The 27,776-nt window shown below is 47.4% G+C and overlaps 1 protein-coding gene across 8 annotated transcripts in view; it reads left to right on the top strand.

The window, feature by feature from the left end:
- Positions 1 to 27,776, top strand: part of Dapk2 (death-associated protein kinase 2) — a 119,007-nt gene that overhangs the window by 39,855 nt on the left and 51,376 nt on the right. For 4 of the 8 annotated variants that reach the window (NM_001395735.1, XM_087561148.1, XM_087561140.1 and 1 more), the window contains 1 exon segment: positions 26,664 to 26,885. In NM_001395735.1, the coding sequence (NP_001382664.1) occupies positions 26,664 to 26,885 (222 nt within the window). 8 annotated transcript variants of the gene reach the window in all.

Consider the following 27,776-nt stretch of genomic DNA (forward strand, 5'->3'; position numbering starts at 1 on the left):
CAACGCTACCCAACTTCCTGTAAATGAAGAAGACGTTTGTAGACGGAAGCGGGGCTGGCCCTTCTCTGTCCACAGCGAGGCCCTGGGTGACTCTGTAGCACAGTGTCCTGTCCTCCAGTTCACCCTTGACTGGATATTGGGAGTTTGTTTGTTAGGGGATGTGACTATGCAACTGTTCCCTTTCTCATTTCCTCACTGCCAAGACAACGCAGGAAATTTCATTTTGTTTGGTATCTTTTTCTTTTTTTTTTAAAAAAAGATCTATAAAGTTTGTTCTTCGACCATTTCAGACGTGTGTATAATGCATCCCAATTGCTCTCAGTCCATAAGCCTCTCTCATCACTTGACCACCTTGTTATCTCCACCTCCCCATGAGTTCCTTTCCCACATGCATGTCTTTTTGTTTCATGATGCCCTGGTTCTAACCAGAGCCATCTTTGTGCCCATAGGTTTTGCGCTGTCCACTGGAGTCTGGTGGGCTCATGGTTTGGTATTCAACTGAAGGCAATGACTGTCCCTCCCCCAGATACATTAATAGCCAATAGTTCAGCAAGGAGGGGTGGGGCCTATGAGCCCCTCCCTGACCCATGATTGACAGAATGGGGGATTTTAAAATGAGATGTGAAAGTTTCATTATGTTGTTCATCATCTTTACATTCTTTTGCTACTGTATCTTATGGTGACTTTTTTTTTTGCTATATGAGTATATTTTAAAAAAATTGAATCAATTCATATATATTACTTGTAAGTGATTATTATTATTTTCTAAACATGTCCCCTTTAAGTTTATTTTAATTATTTTTTATGTGTATGAGTATTTTGCTTGCCAGTATGTACACCTGTGTGTCTGGTGCCCTCAGAGATTGGAAGAAGGGAAGATCCCATGGACTTGAGTTACTGATGGTTGTGAGAGTAGCCATGTGAGTCCTGGGAACCAGACCCAGGGCCTATACAAGAGCAGCAAGTATGCTTATCCACTGAGCCATCTCTCTATGTCAAAAAGCATTACATTGCTGGGCATGGTGGTACATGCCTTTAATCCCAGCACTCAGGAGGCAGGGGCAGGTGATTATTTCTGTGAGTTTAAGACCAGCCTGATCTACAGAGTGAGTTCCAGGACAGTCAAGGCTACACAGAGAAACCCTGTCTCGAAAAAAACAAAAAAAATTACATTTCTCTCTCTCTCTCTCTCTCTCTCTCTCTCTCTCTCTCTCTCTCTCTCTCTCTGTGTGTGTGTGTGTGTGTGTGTGTGTGTGTGTGCGCATGCTGGCACATGTGGATGTCAGAGGACAACTTGTGGGAGTCAGATCTCTTTTCCTGCCAGGTCCTAGGGATCAAACTTAGGTCATCAGGTTTGGTGGGAAGCCTTTAGCTGTTAAGCTATCTCACCAGCACAAATATGCCCTTCTTGGTGTTCATCATTTGAATGTCCACATAATCATCCATTGCATCCAGACCATCTAATTGTCTGGTTCTTACTAAAGGATGGCTGGCTCATTTCCAGATCTCCATTGTCTACGGAGCTGGGTTCTCCTGTCTTCTCTCCACAGGCTAAATTTCTGAAGAACGGTGCACTTAAATAACCTAATTTTGATTCCAAATGTGACGATATAATTCTTTAAGCCGTAGGGTTTCAGTCTGTGCAATGCTGGAGATGCTGACTATGCAGTTAGAGATAGAAATTGTACAATATCTACCCTCCAGTCATCTAGATAGAAGCCAGCAAAGGTGGTGCCAAGCATGATGAAGTAAAGATGGCCTCCTCTGTTGTAGCGTCCTTGCCCATGTAGTTGGTAGGTGATTTTATTTGAGTGGGATTTGGGCCTTCTTTCTATTCATTTGGTTTCCTGGAACTGGGCTACCTGTGGGTGGGAGGGAAGAATAGTCTCCACTTCCTTCTTGGCTTCCTGCTTTCAATGATGTAATGTGTACTTGGCCTTCTCCTCTTGTAGCTGCCAGCCCTTCCCCATGTAGACGCCAAGTCAGAGTTGTATGAAACATGAAGCCGGGTGGGAAGGAACATGAACTAGACTGCCTAGCAGGGATGGGGAGTGGGGTGGGAGGGCTTCTAAGTCCTGGATCTGCCACTGCCTGGGCAAGAGGCAAGTGTTTCCCTTTGTCCACACCTCAGTTTCCCCAGCTGTGAATGGAGGGTGATGTTGAAAATTTCCCTTTATTTCTGTGGTTTACTAAGCCCTGTGTTTGGGGGCTCTCAGATGACAGCTCTTGGTTGGCTCTGCCATGCTCTGTAGACACGAGCTGGGTTGATTGCTTTTCTAGAGGCTTTTTCTTTTCATGTGCATTGGTGTTTAGTCTTCTTATATGTCTGTATGAAAGTGTTGGATTCCTTGGAACTGGAATTACAGACACTTGTGAGCTGTTATGTGAGTGCTGGGAATTGAATCTGGGTCCTCTGGAAGAGTAGCTAGTGCTCTTAACCAGTCATCTCTCCAGCCCCTCTATGAGGATCCTAATGAAAATTCTGAGGCTGTCTTCCTCAGCTAGAAACAGATGTTAGCTCTTCTTGGCTGAGACAAATGCATAAGAGAAACAATGTGAACGGGGAGAGATTTGAGCATGAGATCAGGGGCACATGGCAGAGGAGCTGCTCACATCATAGCAACTAGGAAGACAGGGAAGGGCTGGAGCAAGATACCATCCTCAGTAACACATCCCTAGCAGCCTATTTGTGGCAGCAGAGCCTTGTTTCTGTAAGCTTCTATCACCTTCACTATTGCCACCAAATTATGAATCAGTCAATGGGTGGAAGCTGTGATTAGGTCAGAGCCACCATGATCCAGTAACCTCTTAGTGACTGGATCCACCATGCAAGGACCAAGCTGCCAACTCCTAAGTCTGGTGGAGATGGCTCATTCAAACTATATGAGTTGCCAAGAGCTGGGATATACTGTATAGACCAGGTCATGATATAAGGAGGAAGAGGCCATGTTGGCTTCTGGTTTCAATTTGGTCTGTTTGGAAGCCTGCAGACCCAATGGTTGGTGCTGATTCTTTGGTTCCTGACTTTAAAAAATGTATTTATGTGTATGTATATGAGTATATGTAGGCATGTGAACAGAAACCCACAGAGGCCAGAGAGGGGATTTGATCTCTTGGAGCTGGAGTTTCAGGTGGTTGTGGGCTGTCTAATATGGATGGTGGGAATCAAACCCCAGTCCTCTGGAAGAGCAGCAAGGGTGCTCTTAAGAGATGAGCCATCTTCCTTGCCAACTTTTTGATAAACTGACAAAAGTTGTGTGTGGCAGACCTGGCATGGGTACATAGTCAGTGGCAGGTGCTGCTGTGGTGGCCTGGTGTACATTCGAGTAGCACACTGATACCTAAAACCTCGGGAGTACTAGGAGCTGGTGCAGGGAGAGCCATTGCAGCAGGCTGGTTCTACCCACACCTCAGGGGGGTTTTGTTTTTGCTTTGTTTTGTTTTTGAGACAAAGCCTCGGGATCTATCTCTGGATAGCCTCGAACTGACTCTGTAGACCTGGATGGTCTTGAACTCACAAAGATCAGCCTGCCTTTGCTTTCCACTCCTGGATCAAATGCTAACATTTCATTTCTCTCCCCCTGTGGGCCAGAGAGTTTCTCAGTTTTCCCCTCCAACTCCAACCTGACCATCTGTCTCTCCGTGTTTGCCGTTTGCTGTTGGCCTCTGGCAGGAGGGACTCTGGGCAGATTGTTACAGCCTAGTTCCTATCTTGGAAGGTCACATGACCATCCTCTTTCCGTTTGAGTTGCTTTAGGCATCCCTTTCCACTCCTTCTCCAGTAGCTGTAGTTGTTAGCATTCCTCCTAGGGCCCACCCAACAGTTACCTGGCAATAGCCAGGTAGGCCTGGCTTGCTATAAAAGGGAATGTTTGGCCCCTCCTTGCTCTCTCTGCCCCTTCTCTCCTTGATCCCTTTCTCCCTCCTTCCCCGACGTCTTCCTCTCTCCACGTGTTCCAGCCTCCCCCACCCCCACCCCGTGTGTGTGTGTGTGTGTGTGTGTGTGTGTGTCTGTCTGTCTGTCTGTCGTCTGTCTTTTTCTGTGTCTACTACCCTCTCAACAATCCTTCCATGCCCTAAATAAACTCTATTTATACTGTGCCTGTGTGTGGCTGGCACCTCATGGGGAAGGGATACCTCAGCACGGGTCCACTGAGGCATCCCTCCCACCTCATCATACCTGGCTCTATCAAACACATCCTGGTTCTTTTTATAAGACACAACAGTACTTATTCCTGGGCTAGCATGTGGGATTTAGGTCAAGGAAGGATAAGTGTGTGCCCTGCTTTCTAGTGGCTCTTTACTTCCCTGTCTGAAACACGTGTCTTTACCCCTTGAGCCTGAAGTCAGCTGGGATGGTTTGCCATGAGAGGATGGTGTATCCCTCCTGAGGAGAGCTTGGCTTTCCTGAGCCCATACTGCAAACCACCCCTATAGGATGGATTCTGGGTTACATGCCAGCATGCCCCTTTCTGTCAGAAACATAGTCTCGTACTCCCAAGGACGGATTTTAGGCCAGAGTGATGCAGCATGAAGAACGGCTGAAGGTTTGGGGTCAGTTTCCCTGTTTGGGAATGAGGGCTTCTCTCCCAGCCGCCTTCCTTGCTTGAGTGCTAGGAGGACTGTGTAAGAGCACGTTGAAAGCTTCTGCAAATTCTCACCTCAAAGGCGATCTAGCAGTAGAAGTTAATGCTTTAAAGAGAAGAAAGGCAGGCACACATTGCTTTTGGCACTGAAGCCAAGATCTGAGGTCAAAGAACAAACCCTGGCTGCTGAAAGGGAGGGCGAGGCTTCCAGAGTCACTAGATCCTTCCTTGGACTGTGTCCTAAGTGCTGCTTGCGGGTCTGCACGTGCCCAGGTGCTTGTGTGTGTTTCTCAGAGCCTCCAATACAAAGGGCCCAGCAGGTAGATGTTATGAAAGAACCACCCCTGGCCCGCCCCCGGCCCGCCATCAGAGTCTGTGGAGGCCAGCAGAGACCCCCGCCTCCACCTGTTGCAAATGGGGGGGGGGCGATCTTTGGACATCTGAATTCCATTAGGAGCCTAAACTCTTGTCCTCCCTTTCACCACCCCAGGCCCCACTTTTCCCCCAGATGGTTTCTCTGCATAGCCCTGGCTGTCCTGGAACTCACTCTGCAGACCAGGCTGGCCTCAAACTCAGAGATCCACCTGCCTCCACCTCCCAAGTGTTGGATCAAAGGCGAACACCACCACCACCCGGCTCAGAAAGCAGAGCTGTCCCATCCCAGCAAAGATATCGTGAGGCAGATTTTCAACTAGCATGATGATATATTGAGATTACTAACTCTCTTTGGATTAATGAATATAGACCTGCTAGTATCAGAGAGACAGTGACATTATACTGAAGAAGTAGGGGCAGGGATCTCTGAGGTCAAGGTCAGCCTATCTACAAAGTGAGTTCCAGAACAGCTAGAGCTACATAGAGAGACCCTGTTTCAAAATTAAAACAACAACAACACATTTAAAGAAAAAACATTTTTAAATCAAGGTACAATAGCACATGCTTATAATCCTAGCACTTGGGGCAGATGGATTAAAAGTTCAAGGCCAGCCTGGGCTAATAATGGCAAGACCTTGCTTCAAAAATGAAATCATATTATAAGAAACTAAACTAAGCCAAAAAGCTGTTTCTAATGGGGAGAGGTTTGTTTTGTTTTGCTTTTCTTACTTTGTTTGAGGCAAGGTCTTGTAGCCCAGGCTGGCCTAGAACTTCCCTTAATGTTAACATCTTACATAATAGTGGCGTATTTGTCAAAACTAGTCAAGGAGGGTGGTTCACACCTGTAATCCCTTCTCTTGGGAGACTGAGGCAGTAAAAGTTTGAGGCCAGCCAGATTGAGTACTACATAGTTAGACCTTGTTGAAAAAAAATTGTCAAAATTAAGAATCCATTTGTGGGGCCGGAAAGATGGCTCAGTGGCCAAGAGTCCTGCTCTTCCAGAAAACCTGTCCAGTGCCTAGCACTCACATCGGGTGGCTCAAAATGGCCTGTAACTCTAGTTCCGGGGCATCCAATGCCCTCTTCTAATCTCCACGGGCATCAGCACATACTTGGCATGGACACACACCCAAAACCAAACAGTCCCTTCACTGAGGTCAGGCTGCCTCTCCGTGGTGTTGGTCTTCAGGGGCTTCTGGAGTCGGAGGGTCACTGGCCATGTGTTCTGTGGGCTGCCCACGTTTTGTCTGATTATCTTGGGTGATAGATTTTGGTGAACAGTGTGCAGAGGGAAGGGCTGACGAGTCTCTGTGACCCATCTCTGCCATGCTGACCTTCACTGGGTGGTTAAGGTGGTATCGACTCCGTCTCTCCCCACCGGAAAGTTACTGTTTTCCTTTTCCATGCTCCATTAGACAAGAAAGCCCTTTGAAGGGCAGGAAACCAAGCTCCGTGCTTGTATCTGAGATTTTTCCTCTAAAAAAGATTTCTGAAACATCATTTACAAGATGGGGAAACTGAGGCACAGTTCAACAAACTGCATTAAGTCATGCATTCTCCATAGGCCACAATAAGCTGTGTCACTCTGACCTTGTGAATCTCCAACTCTACACTTGGTCCCTTGACTTGCCAATAAAAATTATTTTGTCACTTTGTCTCTGATTCACCCTGGCATTTTCTTTGTTTGTTTTTTAAGACAGAGTCTTACTACTTAGGCTTGGGTGGCCTAAAACTTGCCATGTAGACCAGGCTGACCTTGAATTTGCACAAATCTGTCCACTTCCACCTCTGCTGGAATCAAAGGTGGGTACCATTTGCCTGCCCCACTTCAGCGTTCTTTAGTAGTTGCTGGTACCAATCAAACCCCAAAGGGTAGAGAAATTGATTTTCACGCCATGTTTTTCTAGAATCAAGGATCTCCTAAATTATAATACAAATAAAGGTGACAGGAAATGGGCCAACTGGCTTTCATATTCTGAATTCTGTTTTTATCTGGTTAAATGTTAGCCTTTTCTAATTAAGAAGTTTAATGTCTATGAATGTAGTTTAGTCTCATCATCTTCTTTGTGTGTGTGTGTGTGTGTGTGTGTGTGCACATTTATGTGGTGGCCAGAGGAAGTTGATGTTGGGTGTCTTTTATATTTTATTTTATTTTATTTTATTTTTGTTTATGTGTATATCTGTGTAGGATTATGCACATATGTTTTTGGGTGCCCTTAGGGGCCAGAAGGAGGGTGTTAGATCCCTTGGAGCTGGTGCTATAGGTGGCTACGAGCCAACTGACATGGTGTGAGGAACAGAACTTGGGCCCTCTGAAGAACAGCATGTATTCTTTACCTCAGGGCCATCTGTCCACCCATCAGATGTCAGTCACTGTCTTATTTTTTTGAGATGAGTTCTCTCATTGAACCTGGAATTTGCTGACTCTACTAGAGTGAGTGCCCATCAAACCCTAGTGATCTAGTGAAAAACAGTGTCTCTATTTTTCCAGTTTAGGTTTGGGGTAGGGATCCAAACTCAAGTTTTCATGCGTGCGCACTTCACTGACTGAGTCATCTCTCCAAGCCCTCATCATCATTAAACAAAGGAAACTAAGTCCTGGAGAATATGGTTGATTGGCTCTTGCTTTCTCAGCAGGCTAAATCCAGGGTTTAGACTCCGTTCTCTATCAGCATGGAAGCAGGCATAGGCCAGTGATCTGGAAACGCCAGACACCTCATAGGACCGTATCTTGCAGTCTCCAAAGGCCTCTCCAAGACTGCACAGTGACTGTGTTGGCGCACATTGCTAATAAACCTTCCTGGAGATGGAGATTCATTTCACACCCTTTGGAGTGTTGCTGGCTTTGCTCAGCCACTGGACAGAGTCAGAGTCCAAGATGTGCCCTAGACCTGAGCTGGCTTTAGGAGTAAAAGAGCAGAGTCTGGGGAACAGGGCCTTAATCTTCTCATCTGACAATCTCTCTTCTGGGGGTGGCCCCTTCCCCACTTCTTATCATTCCCACCCTGCCCTGCCCTGCCCTGCCCAGCCTCCAGATCCCACTCTTGCTAATTCCTGTTGTGAGGAGTTAATGAAGAACTCTTTTATGATTCAGTTCCACCTACAATTCTGTCTGTCTGTCTCTGTCTCTCTTTCTCTCTCTCTCTCTCTCTCTCTCTCTCTCTCTCTCTCTCTCTCTCTCTCTGTGTGTGTGTGTGTGTGTGTGTGTGTGTGTGTGTCTCCCAGTTTCATGCAGTAGGTAATTCTCTGTAGAAGAAAAATAATCATAGACTGTAAGGAATGGCATTTGAATTTTTTAAAAAAATCATCTTCATTTTGAGGCAGGGTCTCGTCGTACTCCCCATGAAGCTGAGTGCAGTCTTACATTTCTGAGCCTCCTGCCTCCAGCTTCTGAGTGGTGGGAGTGTAAGTGTGTACTACACCCAGCAGGGAGGACACTTACTTTCCTAGTTATTTATTTGTTCACTAACTTTATTTATTTACTTTTGACATAGGGACTCACATATAGCCATGGGTGGCCTGAAACTCTCTGTGTAGACCAGGCTGGGCTTGAACTCACAGAGATCTGCCCTCTCCTGCCTCCTGAGTGTTGGCACTAGAGCTGTATGTCATCATTCCCCACAGGGATGATACCTTAGAGATGAAATGACAGGGATGGCTTTGTTTTGAGGAACAGACGTTTGTCACATGTAGAGGCCAGAGGACAATTTGTTGGAGTCTGTTCTTTTCTTATACCATTTGGATCCTAGAGACTGAGTTTAAGTCATGAGGCTTGGCAGCAAACCTCTTTACCCACTGAGCCATCTTGCTGGCACTCTTCCAGTTAGCTGTGTGTCTATGCATGCCATTCTATGTGGGGTCTTTTATTAAAATGACCTCTTTTTTGCTATCATGCTGGCTTCACATCAGACTCACCCTCATTTTATAAAAGAGGAAACTGAGGCTGGGAGCTTAGGATATGTTCTAATCACCTTTCCCATTGGTTATCTATCTGTTCATCCATTAATTAATTAATTAATTAATTAAAAACACTTACTGATTACACGGTGTGAAAATTGCTGTGGAAGACATCATGGTTGAGGAGACACAGTAAGACCCTTCAAGACCTGCCACCTTCAGCGTTTAGTCAAAGCACATGTATAAGACATTAATTACTCCCTTGAACGCGCTGACTCCCGTTTCCAAGGAAGCCCAATCAAGGGCGTTGTTGATGACCTTTGCTACTAGAAAACATTAAGCCCTTCCCATCCTTTCCTGTAAACAGCAGCTAGCCCCAGTTGAGCTGTGATATTTCTACTATGTGACATGAAATTACCATGTCCAGGCTGACTGGGATACTCTAAGGCTCACGACCTTGGCTCCCCTGTCCTGTCAGCAGCCCTGTCCTCAGCGGCCTCCCAGGGCTTCCAGGTGTGCAGTGAGAGAGCTCAGGGGAAGCCACTGGATGATGGTTCCTGTCAAAGTCTTCCTCACTCACAGGAGTCATTCAACACCTATGTATTAATTTGTTTGCTCATGATACTGGTTTTACCAGGGCAGGAGAGCAGGTTTTTTCAGCAAGAGGGTCTAAACTGAAGGGGTTTGGAGTAAATCTGAGGGTACCCGGGTTTCTACTAGGCAGTGGGTTCAGGCCTCCCTGTTGGTCAGAACTGCTTCTCATGATTTAATGTGCATGCAGACCGTAAAAGTCTGTGCAGATTCTAATTCAACAGGGGTGGGTGAGGACTCAGACTCTGCCTTTCTGAGAAGCTCCCAGGTGAACACTGCTACATGACGGAGGAGAGCAGTGTTCTCAGGGTGCTAAAGTTCGGAGCTGAGGGAGGAGAGGAACTGCAACGCAGGACCACACATAACACCAACCTATTCAAGCCCCACCATGAGCTTTTCTGAAAGGTCCAGGCCCCCAGACACATCTGGTGGGGAAAGGCTGCTGTCTCCCCAGCCTGGGCGTTTGCTCTGAATTTTGATGGTGCTGATACACATTGTGTTTGAGACATATCTGGGGTTGGGAGGAGGAAGGAAGGAGGTTGCACCATCAATATGGTGACTGTCCTCTTGAGAGGCATACTGCATTTCCCCAGGGTTGCTCAGTGACCTAGAGATAACAGAACAGGTCAGTTCCTCCTGTTAGTATCTGTTCGTGTGGGGCAGCAGAACACAGACTGGACAGTTTTGGGGTTTGGGTGTAGTTTTGTTTGCTGTTTTCAGAGGGTGGAAGTGAGGTGTGTTGACTTATAACTTTTGAAGAAGACACATTATCTTCTTCAGAGAGGCTATAAACTCAGCTCGTTCTTGCTATATTCTTCCAATATGTTTTGTCTCATCTATGTCCAGCTTGCTGGTTTCTGGATACCCATGTGCTGCTCTTTAGCATCTAAGGGCCCACATAGAGCATGTGTGATTACTATGAATTTGAACCCATCCTGGGCTACAGAGTGGGACTGTATTTGGATAATAACAATAACGAAAAGTGAGGCATGGTGGTGCATGCCTGTCATCCTAGATCTCAGAGCCTAAAGCAGCAAAATAAAGTAGGTCAAAGCCAAGATGCTTTGGCTGAAAGGGAAAACCACAAAGCACCTGTATTCCCACTACTGGGAGGCTTTCAGGGCCTTTCCTCTCCTCTGTACCATATTTTCTCCTACCACCACCATTAGTACTCCTTTCTACCACCTAAAAATTCCTTTAACAAATTAGGAACATGCCTTTAATTTCAGTCCCTGGAAGACTGAGGCAGGTGGTCACTGTGAAGTTAAGGCCAGCCTAGTCTATATAGCAAGTTCCAGGTTAGCCATTTACAAAGTGGGACAACCCTTACCCCCAACACACAGACACCACACACAGACATCACACACACATACACTCACAGTCACACACACTCACTCACACATACATTCTCTCTCTCTCTCTCTCTCTCTCTCTCTCTCTCACACACACACACACACACACACACACACACACACACACACACACACACACCACACACTTTAGTTCCCTAGCTTAACTGAGTTCTGCCTATTGGTAGGAATAAATACAATTAATTGATATTAATGGCTACATAACTACTAACCCAACTGTTAGTTGTTTGTGGTTTTATGAGTTTTAACACATGGATCCTCCTCTCCTTTGGTCCCCCTAGTTCAGAACCTGCCCCTTAGGGAACCTCTGAGGCTTTCTAGAAGTCTCACTTTGTAGACGATGCCCCAGAGGGTGTAGGGAAACCTTTGGGGTCAGTGCTAGGTAGGTCCACCTGCAGCAGGTGTGTTTGTCCGGGGATTGGGGAAGAGATTCCTTCCCATCTATCATAGGGGTCCACTGCAAACAGGAGGCCATGATATAAAGGATGCCCTGTAGTATATAGATTTAGGGTATGTAGCTGTGTACGTGTGTGGATGCATGTGTATGCACATGTGTATAGCTGTGTGCGTGTGTATGCACATAGTGGTCAATAACTGCTTGTGTTTTTCCCTTTCAACCAAAGCATCTTTACGTCGACCTATTTTATATATTCTGCTTTGGGCTCCAAGTTTTGGGATGCTAGGCATATACTACCATGTCTGGCATTTATTTATTTGCAAATGTATGTATGTATGTATGTATGTATGTATGTATGTATGTATGTATGTATATTTAGATAGGGTCTTACTATGTAACTAAAGATGAGTTCAAATTCGTATTAATCTTCCATGTTTCATGTGGAACAGGCCTTATTTGCTTGCTTGCATGTTTGCAGGGGTCTCATAGAACACAGGCTGGCTTTGAACTCACCAAATAGACAAAGTTCGGTTTTAACTTTTGGTCTTGCTACATTTCCCTCCTGAGAGCTGGGATTATAGGCATGTGCCACCATGCCCAGCCTGCAGTATGCACCTGTAATGACTTTCTTTCAGAAATTATGACTATGACATGATTGCCTGCTTGGAAAAGCTGGCGCCCTTCCTTCTCTTTAGTTCCCTTTGTTGTCTTGGTGGCTTAGATCTTGGTTCTGTTTCCTACTCCTTCCACACTGTTGTTTCTCAGGCTTACCTGAGGAATGCGTTAATATTCAGGTGTCCAGGCCTTATCACAGTTTGCCAAATTGTAGTCTTTACAGGGCTTACAGTTTTTTGTTTTTGTTTTTAAATGTGTATGGTCTCATTATGTAGCCCAGGCTTGCCTAGAAGTTAAAGTTATCCTGCGTCAGCCTCCCGAGTGACAGGAATGCAGGCAGATGCCATCATACCTAGCTTCTGTTTTTAATCTTTATTTTTCTGTTCCAGTTTGAATTTGACTATGTGCTTCCTGTTGTGTTTGTTCTATATCCTGAGCACCCATGACCAGGAGGAACTTTAAGGAGGACTTAGGCTGCCATCTATGTGGGGTCAACCCATTCAAGAAGCAAGCATGGGGAGAGACAGTGAACTGTACACATGGCTAAAGTCAGCCCTGGAGTACTAAAGGCCACTGAAACACGGGCCGGCGATGCAGTTTAGCTGGTAGAATACTTGCCTGGCATGAACGAAGTCTGCGTTAGATACCGACTACGGAATAAACCGGGCAGGGTGACCCATGCCTGGAGTCCCAGCATTTGAGAGGTGGGAGCAGGGCGATCAGAAGTGCCAGGTCCTTCTCAAGTATGTAGCACATTGGAGGCTAGCCTGGTCTACATGAGATCGCATCTCTCGGAATGACAGCAACATGATCCAATCCATTACAGTTACCCCAGTGGCCATGCTGACTGGCTGCAGAATAGAGGACATTTCTCACAGGAATTCAGTGGACTCACCTTACTTCTTCTCCCAGGCTTTTCCCTCAACCCCACCCTTACAAGGATTTGACTGTGTAGATCCACACCCAGACACCCCATGCCCATAAGCCTAGAGGGCAAGGCAGAGGTAGAAGGACCTGGCCCCAGTCCTCTCAGAAGCCTACAAATTTCTCTCCACACTCCCCACCCACACAGCCCTGATTGTCCCGATTGCCAGCAGCAGTGAGATCCTCTACTAGGCAGGCAGCTCAAAGAGACTGTGCCATCTCCTCTGTCATCACCATGGCCAATTAGCGGCTCCTGGGCGCCTCTGGGGCTGCCACTCCTCCTGGCTCTGAGTCGTCTGGAGCTTTGGCACTGCCTTCAAGCCTAACTGTCCGGGCACGGGATGGGTACATGTCACACCCAACAGCGTTTTCCCTCTCTACCCAAACTGAGACCTAAGTGGGCCCTGACTTTTACTGTTGCCTTTCCTCTCCTGCCTGGTGAGCCTCACCCCTACCCCCACCCCAACTCCCCGCTTTGACACAGTTGCTTTCAGATAGCTGAGGTGGCCCGTGTTGGTGTCACAGAGGTTAATAAGCAGTGCCCCCAGACTGGAGGGCTCAGATATGGAACGGACCCCAGGAAAACTACGCCACGGTTCTATTTCTTAGCTGGGAGTGAGGTGCTGGATGAATTTCTTGGTCCTTTGGTGGGGATGATAACCTCCTCAAAGGCTGTAATGAAGATTAAATGTGTTGATCTCTGTGAATGCCCAGGGCAGCCCCTGACACAAGGAAGCATTTAGAGACATAAACACCTCCGGCTTCAATTTCTTTCCCTATGTAATGAAAATAATGCACTTACCTCGTAGAGGTAATTTAATACTAGAATTTTATGAGTATAAAGTAGGGCACAGCAGCTCATGCCTGTAACCCCAGCACTTGGGAGCTGGCGAGTCAGGAGATCAAGGTTATCCTCAGATACATGGGTAAGTTTGAGGCTAACCTGGGCTATGTGATGCCCAGGTTACTGTCTCAATTAAAAAAAAATTGCAATCCTCAGAGGGATCATGTAAGAAACTAGACATTTAAACACATGCGCACGTCAGTCCTGGGTCTGGACCTATGGGGCTCGGGGAATGGTTTCTGATCAATGAAGATAAATTAATCACACAATGAGTTTCATGGCTCAGAGCAGACGTTCCTATCATGATTGGAGTCTGCCCTTTCCCACCCGTCAATATGCCAGGAATATCCCCCGACCCTCAGTGAGAAAGACCCAAGCACAGTCAGTTCCTGGCTGTCACACAAGCCCAGGCTGGCCAGACAGGAACATTCCAGCCTTATCTTGAGCATTAGCAGGTCTAGGCTTCCCTCAGGAGCAGAGGGAGGAGCCAGGCTTCGTCTCAACATGTCTGGACGCAGGACAGCCAAAGGACAGACTGTCTCCCTTGGGCCATCTGCTACCGCTGTTTTCTCCAATTCAGAGTTTCTGCCAGAGGCTAGGCCTGCCTGGCCTTGCTCTAAGATCAAGCAGGGTTCTGCCTGGGTGATGGATGGCTCTGCCTCAGGTCCTGCCTCAGTGGAGACCCAGGGGGCATTTCTTGGAAGCCCATCCAGAAGTGCTGTGTCCACCCTATAGCAGCTCTTGCCGTTCAGGAACATTCTGAGGACCTGCATGCTCCTGCTATGGCTGTCAAATCCCAAATGGCCAGTGTGGCTCTTGTACCTCAGCATCTGTAATGCCTGCTGGATTTCGGCTGCACGGCTCTGAGTATGGGGCACAATGATGGACAAAGGCCTCTCCCTTATCCACAGGGAACCACTAAATATTGGAAGAGGGAATCTACCTGCCCCTTCCCTCAGAAAACCTCCCTTTGCTGAACTTACACTTTGTCCTAACGCTCCTTGAGGACAGGGCAGCTGTGTAAAACTTCTTCCTACTCTAGGCACACAGCACACCATACACAGGAAGCTCAGCCCAGGAGCGTGGTCTTGATGCTCTGCCAGACACCCACCCCATCACTCTGAGGCTAATGTCTGCTTCGGAAGGAATTTTCCCATGGATCACAGATACCTAAAAAAAAAAAAAAAAAAAAAAAAATCAAAGTACTTAAGTCAAAATCCCCTTCCTCTGCAGCTCAGGGATTCTCTGAGCAAGAGGGAGCCGAGTCTAGGTCTTGCCATAGGCTAGATGACAGACCAAGCCTTTCCAGGCACAGCTGGAGGGCTGGCAATCCTGCAACCACCTTAAAACCTTTTTGTGCTTAAGAACCTCCCGTCCCCTTTCAAATAAATGTTATAAGTCAAGTGTGGTGGCACACACCTGGAAAACCAGCGGAGGCTGAGGCAGAAAGATTTCTGTGGCTTTGAGACTAGCCTGGGCTATACGGCATGACCCTGTTAAAGAAATAAAAGTAGAACCAGTATAAACAAAGAAACAAACAAACAACCCCAAAGGACACTGCACGTCCGATATGGAATCCAGGGATGGAACTGCTTCATATCCGAAAAGAGTCAGGTTGGTCTTGGGCCACTGGGCTTTGCAGAAGACCTGCCATGTGCAGATGCCAGTTCTGCTTTCGTTTGGCCACTATGAGAGGCAGGAGCAGTGGCCTTGAGGAAGGGACTCGGTGTGAGTGCCCCAAAGACCTACTGCCCCCTTACAGATGTTAAGCCTGGACTGATTCTGCCATAGGAAGTCAGGGAAATATTTGACCGTACTTGTTAGGCCTAATATCACAAACATGTAAAGGGCTTTTTACAAATAATAAGAAAAATGCAAGGAGTCCAATAGAACAACTAGAGGAATGTCCACCATCTATTGTTTTCTTTTTCTTTCTTTTTTTTTGGTTCTTTTTTTCGGAGCTGGGGACCGAACCCAGGGCCTTGTGCTTCCTAGGTAAGCGCTCTACCACTGAGCTAAATCCCCAGCCCCTATTGTTTTCTTTTTAAAGGTTTATTTTATGTATGAGTACACTGTAGCTGTCTTCAGACACACCGGAAGAGGGCATCGGGTCCCATTACAGATGGTTGTGAGCCACCATGTGGTTGCTGGGAATTGAACTCATGACCTCTGGAAGAGCAGTCAGTGCTCCTAACCACTGAGCCATCTCTCCAGCCCCTCACTGTCTATTGTTAATAGACAATAAGGCTGAGTGTGATGGCACACACCTAGAATCTCAGCCAGCCTTGGCTGAATAGTCAGTTCCTATTGCCAACAACACGCGCGCACGCACACACACACACACACACACACACACACACACACACACACACACTAAAAAAGTCTGTGATGTATATACAGCATCATCTTCTTTCTACCAAGAGCTAGCTTGGTGGGGCAAGCCTGCAGTTCTAGCTTCTCAGGAGGGGATTGAACGCATAAAACCTGCCTAGGGAGTTTATGAGACCATCTCGAGATAAAAAGAGGGAAAAGGGCTGGCTGGGGACATAGCTCAGTAAAGGGCTTCCCTAACACATGTGAGACCCTAACTTCAACTCTCAGTATCAAGAAAGAGGGAGAAGGAGGAGGAAGAAGAGGTGAGGAAGGGGAGGGAGGAGGGGGAGAAGGAGGAAGAGGGGGAGGACTAGAGGGTATTCACTGAAAACAGAAATTCCAACAGAGCAGATCCCCAAATGAAAGCATCTCATCTCAGGAAGATAAGATGAGGGAAATATTTAGCTTCCTCCTCCTCCTCTCCCTCCTCTCCCCCTCCTGTTCTTCCTCCTCCCTTCTTCCCTCCTCTACATCTCCCTCCTCCTCTTTCTCTCCCTTCTCCTTTCCATCCTTCCTCTCTTCTACCTTGTCTCCCTCCTCTGCCTCTTTAAAATAACGAACATGTGGGCCAGCAAGCGGGCTCAGCAGACACTTGCTACCAAGGCTGGTGACTTAAGTTTGATCCCAGGAGCCCACAGGGAGAGAGCTGACTGCTGCCAACTGGCTTCTGAGTTCCACATACACAGAGACACACTAATGAGCATAATTTGATTTTAGAGATAATGAACTTTTATGGACTTGAAAAATCAAGCACGTTTTCTTCTTTTACGGAAGCCTAATAGCGAGGTGCTGTGTAGCATCATGGGCTGGCCGTGCGGAGCAAGGCCCTCAACCACACCGCCTGCCTCTTTAGTTTCTAGCAGGCATTTCTAAACTTGCCGGCCGCATACCCATCTTGCACCCTGGGCTGGGATGGACCCTGTGAAATGGCAGTCCTTAGTCTCTTGGCTCCTCAGGGCTTGCTGAGAGTTGAGGGCTAGGAGGAATGTCCGGGTTATGTGCTGTAATTAGAATGTTCCATGTTTTCCTGGGCTCATCTTCATAGGTGGCACATGGACATCTCAGAGTGCCTGAGATCTGCTTTGCTGGCCTGAAGCTCTGGTCGTCTGCCTCTTCAAACTGAGTTGGCTAACATGATCAGACTCAGAAGTCTCTGCCCATGATTGAAACCTAGAAGCAGCTTGGGCGTCTTTGCGTTGTTTCTTACTGATATATACATAGGATGTAGTGACTTGAATCAGAATCTTAGCAGGCTAAATTGGGATGGGGATAGGGACTCAAAAAAGATATCTGGTCCAGCATGTTATTTTCTGACGACAGATCTAAAGCCCCAAGAGATAAAGCAGCTTAGAATTTTGTGTTAGAGCCAAGATGCCTAACCCAGTCTTTTGTTCACATTTGGCCTTCGCCATTCACAGTGCTTGGCTTTGAGAAGAGGTGACTGCCAAATGATGGGTGTGGAAGGAAACTGTGAATAGAAAGTTCAGAGAAATTCTGGGAAATAGCACCTACCCTTAGGTTGCTAACAGTTGAGTTCCAACCAGAATTTCTTAGCCATAACCCATAAGGGAAGTGGAGGAGAGAGAATGGCAAGTTGTAGGTAGCGTTAGCATTCAGTGTATCCAGGCTGAAGAAAGTGGGTTGTGATTTGAGCACACTGGCACACACACACACACACACACACACACACACACACACACACACACACACACACAGAGTCACGTCTACCCAGTGTGAGTTTTGGGAAGGTAGAACCATTTGTCTCTAAGTAGTTTCTTTACTTGCCCGATGCTTGCCTAACCTTGTTACTAATTTTTTTAAAAGTCATTAAAATGTGAAGATGTTACTCAGAGAAGGTTAACTGTTTGGGGCCTCCTGTTTAGTTTCTATGAACAGTGGAAGCAACGAAGCGTTTTCCAGAGAGCCTGCATGAGAGGGGAGGGTCCGAAGGTTGGGACGGAGGTATTCAAGAAGTTAAACTGTGTGGTGTTAGCATTTAATGAGGCAACGGGCAAAGCATCCTGGATCCATCTTTTCTTTGACGTCTTTTGGTTTCTTTGACTCTGTTGTTGTTGTTGCTGCTGCTGCTTCTGCTGTTGTTTATGGGATGGGCTACACGCCATCGCACATACGTGGGTGTCAGTAGACAAGTGTGCAGCAGTTGGTTCTCCTCCTTCCAACCAGGGGATTCTGGGGTTTGAACTCAGGTTGCCATGCTTGGTGCTTTCACAGAGTCAGCTCCTTCACAGCAGTCCTTTCCTTGCTCGACAGCCCTAGCTCGTGTTTAAGGATCTGTTCTGTATGGACTGTCTCCAAACTCTAAGGGAAGTTTGAGTGAGGGATGAGCTCAGTTTTCCATGAAAACACTCCCCATATAGTCAAGCCTAATGTGGACTGGGCCTCTTTTATTTTAGGACTTGCGTCAGTGTCATCACCCCCCCCCACCTTCATTTCACAGCATCGTGAAAATGTGCTTATGGTTCAAAATTGGTAACTATCCTTCAGAGACACTTGGCTCTGCTCAACAATTCCTTCCTTTTTTGTGCTTTAGGAATTTTTTTTCTGACAGGAAAAATGAAAAAAAAAAAAAGACAGAGGAAGGAAACTCATCTGTAAGGGCCAGAGAATTAAATGAGCTAACCAATGAAAGCTGCTGCCACAGGCCTGTACAGACAGAACAGCATCTGTGACTGGGGACTGGGGACTGGGGACATTTGTAGGTCAGGCTCCCTGGAGATTTCTAATTCCTGATCCTTATCTTACCCCTTTAAAAATACAAGATTTATTTTAGTATTTATTTACGTGTATGTGCATGTGTGTGTAGGTGCCTATAGAGAACAGAAGAGGGTATCAGTGCCCCCCACCCCTTGGAGCTCAAGTTACAGGCAGTTGAGAGCTGTGCAGGGGAGGTGGTAGGAACCAAACTTGGGTCCACTGGGAGAGCGGTACTCCTTTCAACTGCTAAGCTAAGCCATCTCTCCAGCCCCATGTTTCTTATCTTGGCCCTGAGTTTGCCTTGGTGAGCAAGCTTCTTAAAAGGCCAGGTGATTCGGAAAGGCCCGGTGTCGTCGTCGTCTTCTTCTTCTTCTTCTTCTTCTTCTTCTTCTTCTTCTTCTTCTTCTTCTTCTTCTTCTTCTTCTTCTTCTTCTTCTTCTTCTTCTTCTTCTTCTTCTTCTTCTTCTTCTTTTTACTTTATCTGCATTTATTTAGGCTGAATTTATTCCCGTGCCATGAGTTTTTGTTTCTTCAGTTTCTTCTGGGATATCTTTTTCTTCTGTGCAACCTCCCCTTCTGGCTTTGGAACAATCTGTTCCTTCTCAGTGAGGATCATCTCGATGTGGCAGGGGGAGCTCATGTATGGATTAATCCGCCCATGAGCTCTGTAGGTTGATCGGCTCATCTTAGGTGCCGTGTTCACCTGGATGTGTTCAGTGACAGAGAATCTACATCCAAATCCTTAAGTTCAGCATTACTCTCTGCATTTTTAAGCATGTGCAGCAAAAATTCAGCACTCTTTTTTTGGCCACTGTCCCTGTGTCCAGCCCCACTGTTTGGCCTGGGCGCACCTACCGACTCCACCATTTTACCGCCGGAATGGCACACACTGCTTCTTTAAAGTGACAGCCTTCTGATACTTGGTGGCTTTGCGGATATGCATGCCCTTGATGGCCTGGGCAGTTTCCCGGGTGTTCTTAAAGTGAACACGAAGGTTTGAACCTCTTGATTTGCATGATTTTGTGGGGTTTTCTGGGAGTAGCAAACCATCTTCACAGGTCACCTCTGGCCGCTTACAGGAAGAGGAAGCGCCGCCCCGGTGTATGCTACTTCTTCTTTGTTTTCATTTGCCTCTCGAAATTCCCCTGGGATCATCTAAATTCATACTTCCATATTTTAAGAAGTACTTCTCAAACTGGGTTTCCCAGGAGCTTTCGGGGTTCCATAAAGCCTCTAAAGAGGAGGCTTCATAAGTGTGGGGGTGGTAGATGGTGGTGTTGTATTCTGTCTGAACTCCATCCCCCATAGTTACCTGGTAACAGTCAGGTATGCTCCGCCCCTCAGTTACCTGGCAACAGCCAGCTGTGCCTGACACTATATAAGGGGCTGTTTGCCCCCTCCTCACTCTCTTCTCTGCTCGCTTGACCTCTTCCCTTCTGTCCCTTCTCTCCCCATTCCCCTACTCCCTTTCCTCCACGTGCTCGTGGCTGGCCTTTCCTCTCTTCTTCTACTCTTCTCTCATTATACCTCTACACATGGAACCATGTTGGCTTGGTAGGGTCTGTCTGGACTCCAGCAGAGATTTCAACCCCAACATTGGTAGCCCATACTCGGAATTGGGCTCATGTTTCTCCCACCAAAGAAACATGGCCTCTTATCTGTTTTACTTCTATGAAGTATTTGCCTGGGAGAGGCATCTTCACCCCCAAATAACTGTGGAAGCCATTGTCAGGAGCCTAGAAATGTCCAAGCCATGTGGCCCGGGACAGGGAAGCATTCCTCAGACAGCAGAAAAGACCGTTTGAATGGCTGTAGGCCTGCTTCTATTTACCAGTTTCTTCTTGGCTGCTGTCTGCTGTCTCTGTTGTCCCTGATATCCCCACCTGCTGTAGGTGGGCGCTGCATCCTCAATGTCCTGTTCCTGACTCACCCACCCGGCTATGGGCAAAGCTCTGCTGCCTCCTCTGTCTCTCACCTGCTCCCAGCTCTGCTTCTCACGACATTGTGTTTTTTATTTGGCTTCTTGACTATACGGTCTCCTGCCTGCCCTGACTTAGATACCAGTGTCCCGAAGTATTCTCGGTCTCCCTTGGTGTCTGTCCCACCAGGGGAACCCTGCTTTTCGGTGGCCAAAGTCCTTACAGCACCGTTTACTCTGAAGCTGAGGTTGGAGTTCATCAGGATTAAGTCGAGTTCCTGAACTCACTGTGATTGGGAAATGGAGCTGTGGTGACCTAGTGACTTTGAGGAGATGGTGATTTGCACCCACAGAAGCTTGTCTTACAGATTCCTTTCATTCACATTACGATGTGGTAAAACTGCAGTATTCCTCTCTGTGTTAGGTACAAAGAAACTGAGGTCGAGACTTACACGATTGGCTAAACACAGCAAAACTGGTCTCTAAATTCTGCACTTCTGTGATTGTAGTTTATGGACTCACATATGTGAGATTAGAAACAGGTTGGTGGCTACAGCAATGTGGAAACACACACACACACACACACACACACACACACAACCACACAACCACATAATGCTTTTCCATACTGGTCATTGAACCCTGAGCCTTGTGCATGCTAGACAAATACTCTACCACTGACCCATAGCCTCAGCCAAGAGAGTTCATGGGAGTAGCTTGGCTGGAGGACGGTTATGGGAGATAAAAAAGGGTATCGGTGACAGCGTGGGGCAGTCCCAGAGGCCAGCCTTGGAAACTAGCCAAGTAGAGCAGAAAGGCCCCAGAGATGTCATTTCCACAGTGGCTGTGCACCCCTTAGAATTTGGCTGATCCAGTTCCTGGGGGCTGTAAGTTGACCTGCCCCTGTCTTTGATTCTCATCGGCTGAAGGTCCTATTCCCTCTGTTGGGCTGCACCTGGTGTCTCGTTGAGTGGAAGTTTCAAAGCACTACTTTTGCCCTATGGCCCCGAATGTCTGCTGGGTAATTCCAGAGGAACTGTGGCCCATTGTTCTGCTGGGTGGGAAAAGGAACTACAGTAATGACTGTGGGGAAGCAGGAGGAAGAGCCCTCTGCCTTGGAGAGATTCTTAAGATCTTAATATTCTTCATCCTCTCTCTCTGCCTCCGGTCCCTACCTTCTCTGCTGCTTTGCCTCTTCTCCACCAGATAAACTGGGGGCTCTGGGACACTCACTTCATGGACACCCAAGAGTTGATTGAGAAGGGGAATGAGTTAGCCCCACTATTCAAAACTTGCAGTACCTGGCTCCTGAGAGATGACGGAACAAGTCTGGCTGACCATGGCTTAGCAGAGAGGAGGGAGCGGTGGGTGGAGGAAGCAGGTACCCTTGATGCAGGCATGACTTCAGGGTTGAGTTGTCATTTGAGACTTTAACGTCAGCAATAAAACTTAGTTTAAAAAAAAAAGTCACTCTGCCTTTTATAATCTCTGCTGGCAGTGTTAGACAAATCGAAGTATAGAAGTCAGATGACACACTGTTGAGTCATTTCTCTTCTCCCACATGTCTTTGGGTTCCGGGGTTCCAGGGATCCAATCACAAAGCAAACAGTCTGCACAGGAAGCACTTTATCCATTGGACCACCTTTCCAGCTCCCCCAATATTTTGGTCTAGAAAATGGAACCAAGATTGTGTCTTCAAATATTAAAAAAAAGAATAATATTAAGTAAAATAATAATAAATAATTAAATTAAGTAATAATTAAATTATCTTTAAAGGCTAATAATACAATTAGTCTTTAAAGAGAACAGCTGTGGGCTGGAGAGATGGCTCAGTGGTTAAGAGCAGCACTGACTGCTCTTCCAGAGGTCCTGAGTTCAAATCCCAGCAACCACATGGTGGCTCACAACCATCTATGATGAGATCTGATGTCCTCTTCTGGTGTGTGTGGAGATAGCTAGAGTGTACTTATATATAATAAATAAATAAATCTTAAAAAAAGAGAGAGAGAGAGAACAGCGGCATGTGTAACAGTATCCATGGAGCTTTATGAATCTATCTCATGGTGTGATATCTGGGTCATTTGGGGATTATTCTCTCTTGGCAGTGCAGAATCTGAGAGGGTTGAGTTAGGCTTTTTCGTGAGGTGTTGGGTATTGGGTTGGGACATTCCCAAACCCGAGACTCTATCTATCTAAAAATACACTCCTTTTAATGGGGTTCCTAGGCAGATAACAGGGAGCCCTTGTGAGGTGCAACGAGGCCCAGCAAAGTTCTAGAACCAGGCCTGTCTGCTGGTGACCTGCCCTAACGGGTGTGGAGTGTTTGGGGAGCTGAGCCCTCCGCCTGAGAAGAGCGTTGTGTTCCTGACACAATGGCAGGAGAGCGTGTTGGCAGAACAAGAATGACAGCTTCTGTGTCTTGTGGATTTACTGTCCCTTGATAAACTCTTCTATAAGACCGGTACCAGCTTCAGGCACCAAGTTCCACCTGCCAACACCTCGTTCCTTCTCGCCCGGTCAGTCAAGTCCTGTCACAGACATTATGATTTCCCAAATAGCCCTCCAAGTTGGGTGGAGCAGGCTTTATGGGCATAGTAAGATTACCTCAGATTCTGCTTTTGTGTAGTCACCATGGAATGACTATGCATGGGAATTGCCAAAGCCTAGAGTAATTTTCTCTCCCGATTCCCCCCTCTACACACACACACACACACACACACACACACACACACACACACACACACGCCATAGAACATAGGTGAATGATCGAGTGCATGCTTCGCATGTATGAGTACCTGGGTGAAATCCCCACCATCTCCACTCTTTACCCAGGCTGGGGGGTGGCCTACACCTTTAATCCAAGCACTGAGGGGACAAAGGCAGGCCCTTCTCTGAGTTTGAGACCAACCAGGTCTACAGAGTAAGTTCCAGGGCAGCCAGAGCCACACAGAGAAACTCTGTCTCCAAAACAAAAACAGACCAAAACCAAACTAAAGCAAGGGCAGTAGCTTGGCTGCTGATACCGATAAAGGCAGTAGAATCAGGCTTTCACAGGGGCTCCTGGAAAACACACGTCTCTGTTTTGATAGTAGATACTATCAGAGCAGTTCTATCCCCTCAAGCAGAACCTGAGGGTAGGAAAGCCTCCTTTCCCACCTGATTCCTCTAGTCTTCTTAAGTAAAACCAGATTCAAGAAGGCTTCCTGAGCAGTACACTGAGAAGGCCACAGATAACATGACCCTAATGGGGTTCTTCACCTATAAAGAAGAGCTGTTCTAAGTCATGGTTCCCAGCCCAGCTATCTAAGAGAGTCACCATGGGGCTGAGCACAGGGGTGCATGTGCTTGGGAAGCTAGGGCACAGGGATCATGAGTTTAAGACCTGCCTGAGCTACATAGTAAGGCTCTATATCGAAAAACAAAACCAGAATAAGATAAAATGTTAAATACCCTCGTCTCCTGACCATAGCCCAGACCTAACTCAGAATCTCTGGACTTGAAATCTAGACCTCCTTCATTTAAACATTTCCCAGGGGGCTCTAGAATGCTGCCAAGGTTGAGACCTACTGCTCTGGAATTTAAAAAGTCAACTAAGACTTAGAGTATTCCCACATCTGGGTGGGCGCTGGCATCAGGGGAAAGGATGCTTTTAAAATGACACTGATTCCCTGGCTGTACATTCCAGACCATTCGAAGCAGTGACTTCCGGCCCTAGGTATCTCTTACTCAGCCCTCATCTATGCCAGCTGTTCCTACTGACGGTGAGCCAACGGTGCAAGTGTTTGCTTTACAACTGTCTACCAGTGAATCATGACTCCCATTTCATAGGTCAGGAAAAAGGATGTTCAGAGCAGGTAGTGGCCTGACCTGCATGACCGAATAAGAAGTCCCTGAAGCAGGTCTGTCTAACCTTGAAACTTGTCCCAGTTGTCCAGACCCCATTCATTGCATCATGGGCACGGGAAAGGTAGCCAGAAGCTGTGGCTCTCCTTCCAGCTACCCTCAAAGCCTGAGCTGAAAACCGTTCAGGAGAGAAGAAAGGCCCCGAGATGACTGCTGTTGCCTGGTGTTTGGCTCCATCCTAGTCCCCCACTTTTGAAGGGCCTCTTTTTGGAGGGAAGAAGAGTAGGCCCGCCTTACTCCCATCTCATTTGCACCCTCTTCTCCTGGAGAAACCAAGAGGCAAAAGCACACACTCGCTTTCTGAGAGCTTAAGGGATTTTTCAATCACATGACAGAAAGGTGTCTCCATTTCCCTCAGAGAGCCAAGGAGATGCGATGTCAAGGTGACCTGAAACTTTTAGCTCTGCTTTGAGACTTTGTGTTCTCACGTCATCGAATAGCACAGCTTGAAGCTGGGTGCTGGGGGATTTGGGTGTCAAACCTACTCCCGCCGACACCACCTGCATGTATACAGTGTAAAGGCCTTGAGCTTCACTTTCTGCATCTGTCAACTTATTCAGGATCGTGAGGGGACAGCTACCAGAACCAGCAATGTCAGGCCTGCCAGCAGCCTTTGAGGTACCAGAAGGAAAGGAATATGCGGCCCTAAAGCTAAGACTCAGGCCACCTGAGGCCAAAAGCTTTGTCCAGTGTTTGCTGGCACCCTTTCAGGGACCTTATGTCCCCAAGACTTAGAGTGGCTCCAAGTGGCCATCTGTGTTAGAGATCACACTGGCCTTCCTCCACCTGTGTCAGCCCCTAGTGTGTGGACAGCTCAGAGCCAGCTCGTAGAGCCTGGGTAGCTGAAACTTTCGTGGGCCACGTAGTATAAACTTGACCCCAAGCCTAGCTCCTAGGGACTTCCCGCCCTGGGAGTGGGGGCTCCCTCTGCACCTGTTGTCCCTGCCTTTGTCCCCTGTTGTTTACCAGCCAGCGCAGGGTACATGTTCAGACAGCGTTGAGTGAAGGGCAAAGGTGGAGAGATGAATGAGTTTGCTTTTGGTGACATCTCTCAAGTGCTTGCAGGGACAGGCTGTTTGGCTGTTGGCTATCCGCTTCCTTGCTCAGCTTCATTTTATTCGTGTCAGCCGGTTCACTTAGAAGATCATCTCTTTGAAGAGTATTCTAAAAATAGGATGCTTTAAATGCAATGCCATTTTCCCGAGGTTGGGACAAATGCCCAGAGTTTCTCGCAACTGTATCTTTTACACTAGATCCACTAAGAAAGTGCATCGGGGCTCTTGATTCATTGGGCCCCTTATTAAGCCATTATCAGACTAATAAATCTTTCTGAGCTACTTGGGCAGTGGGTATTTGGGGAGGGGGGAGTGGAACAACATGGGACAAAATGGAGGCTGAGAGGGAGGACCTTGGAGGGTAAGGAGGGGACACTAGCAGTCACCAGGGATTTAGGTCTGTCCCAGCTCATGGGCTGAATTGAGATGGAGAGGCACAGGCTGCCCTCAGAGCGCTTAGGGAAACTGGCTCAGGGCTGCTTGGATCTCTGGTATGGTCTCCATTTCATTCCTTGTCTCAGGAGTCTGAGCTGGGTCATGTCTCCGGTAACTACCTGAGAAACTTTGTGGGCAGCTGGCTTTGATGTCCAGTTCTGTCGTTAATTCTGTTATGAGTCACTTAACCTCTCCTTATGCCCTAGTTTCCAAATTTTACAACTCCTTGCTCACATTATGATGATGATTAACCTCGCCAAGTGGCCTTTACCCCACCCTCCATCCCAATCAAGATCCTCACCAACCCAGCCTGTTTTTAATGGATGTTGTGACTTTAACTGGTAGTATAGACCTGGGTTCTAGCTGAGGCTTTGCCAGGACAAGGCCATGTCACCCTAACCAAGGTAATGCTTCCCAGGGCCTCGGTGTTCACCTTTGCATGGTAGGAACAACATTAACATTCCTCTTAGTCAAATGGGAAGATCTGGGAGTGGAAGGGAATTCAGTCCGTATTCTAACCGAGTCACTCACTGCATGTCAGCCTGGCAGGGCCACTGGCCAGTGACACACCTTTCCGTCTTGGTAAAGTGACCTCCTGATTGTCTTGGCAGCTAACCATGGGGATCGCTTCTCCTCCTTACTTGTTTGTGTCTGCGTCCCTACAGTGGCCAGTTCGCCATCGTGAGGAAGTGCCGGGAGCAGAGCACGGGGCTAGAGTACGCAGCCAAATTCATCAAGAAGAGGCAGAGCCGGGCCAGCCGTCGGGGCGTGTGCCGGGAGGAAATCGAGCGGGAGGTGAGCATCCTGCGGCAGGTGCTGCACCCCAACATCATCACGCTGCACGACGTCTATGAGAACCGCACCGATGTGGTGCTCATCCTTGAGCTGTGAGTGGGGCACTGGGTCCTGTGATGTGGGGAAGTGGGGTGGGCGACTAGACTGAAGCTCGGCCCAGACAAGATGCAGTTAGCTGTAGACGGTTCCTTTCTGCCACCCTTGTCCTCATCCTCCGTCTAAATGGAGCCAAAGGAGAGTGTGAGCCTGCTGAGTAGCAAGGAGAGTGAATAATGGCCTAACTCTTGCTTTCACTAGACTTTGGGGATCAAATAGAAGACACCAGTGGTTCTGGCTTATTTCTCAGCCTGAACAGCATTCATGAGGGAGAGTAGGAGCAGAGGGTACCATGGGTAACAGAGGTTGTCAGAGAGGGATCTGTCTTGAAGAAAGGAAGAATACCCATCCTTCCAACTCTACACAACCCCTTTTTAGTCCTCCTGGGGAAAATCCATTACCTTGGCACTATGTTTAATATTTGTGTTGTTACAGTGATAGCTATTACCCATGTAACCATCTCACCGGTCCATAGCTACTGTTTAAAGAGCGTCATTTCACCTTCATAGTGATACTGTCACAGAGACTCTTAGCATACCCATTTTATAGATCAGAGCACCAAGAAGGTCAACATCCCATAGCTGAGAAATAGCAAGGCTGAGACTGCCATGTACACGCCACATGCATGAGGTGCAACCTTGGGATGGCCGAGGAGGACTTGGCAGTGGTTGGTGGAATTTAGTTTAGTAACACCAAGACTTGGTTGGACACTCCGATGTCCCTGAGCTAGTGGAGCCTGGTGGGTAGTAGGGCCTGAGTCAGGCTGTGGCACAAGTCACAATAGCCTCAGCCAGCCAGCCAGCTAATCAGCAAGATCCCAGGACAAGAGTGTTCAGAGCCTCATGAGCGTCTAGTAAACACCTGCCAATCCACAGAGGAGTGGGGTG

The sequence above is a fragment of the Rattus norvegicus genome, chromosome 8 (genome assembly GCF_021556685.1).
Source record: "Rattus norvegicus strain SHRSP/BbbUtx chromosome 8, alternate assembly SHRSP_T2T, whole genome shotgun sequence".
NCBI lineage: Eukaryota > Metazoa > Chordata > Mammalia > Rodentia > Muridae > Rattus > Rattus norvegicus.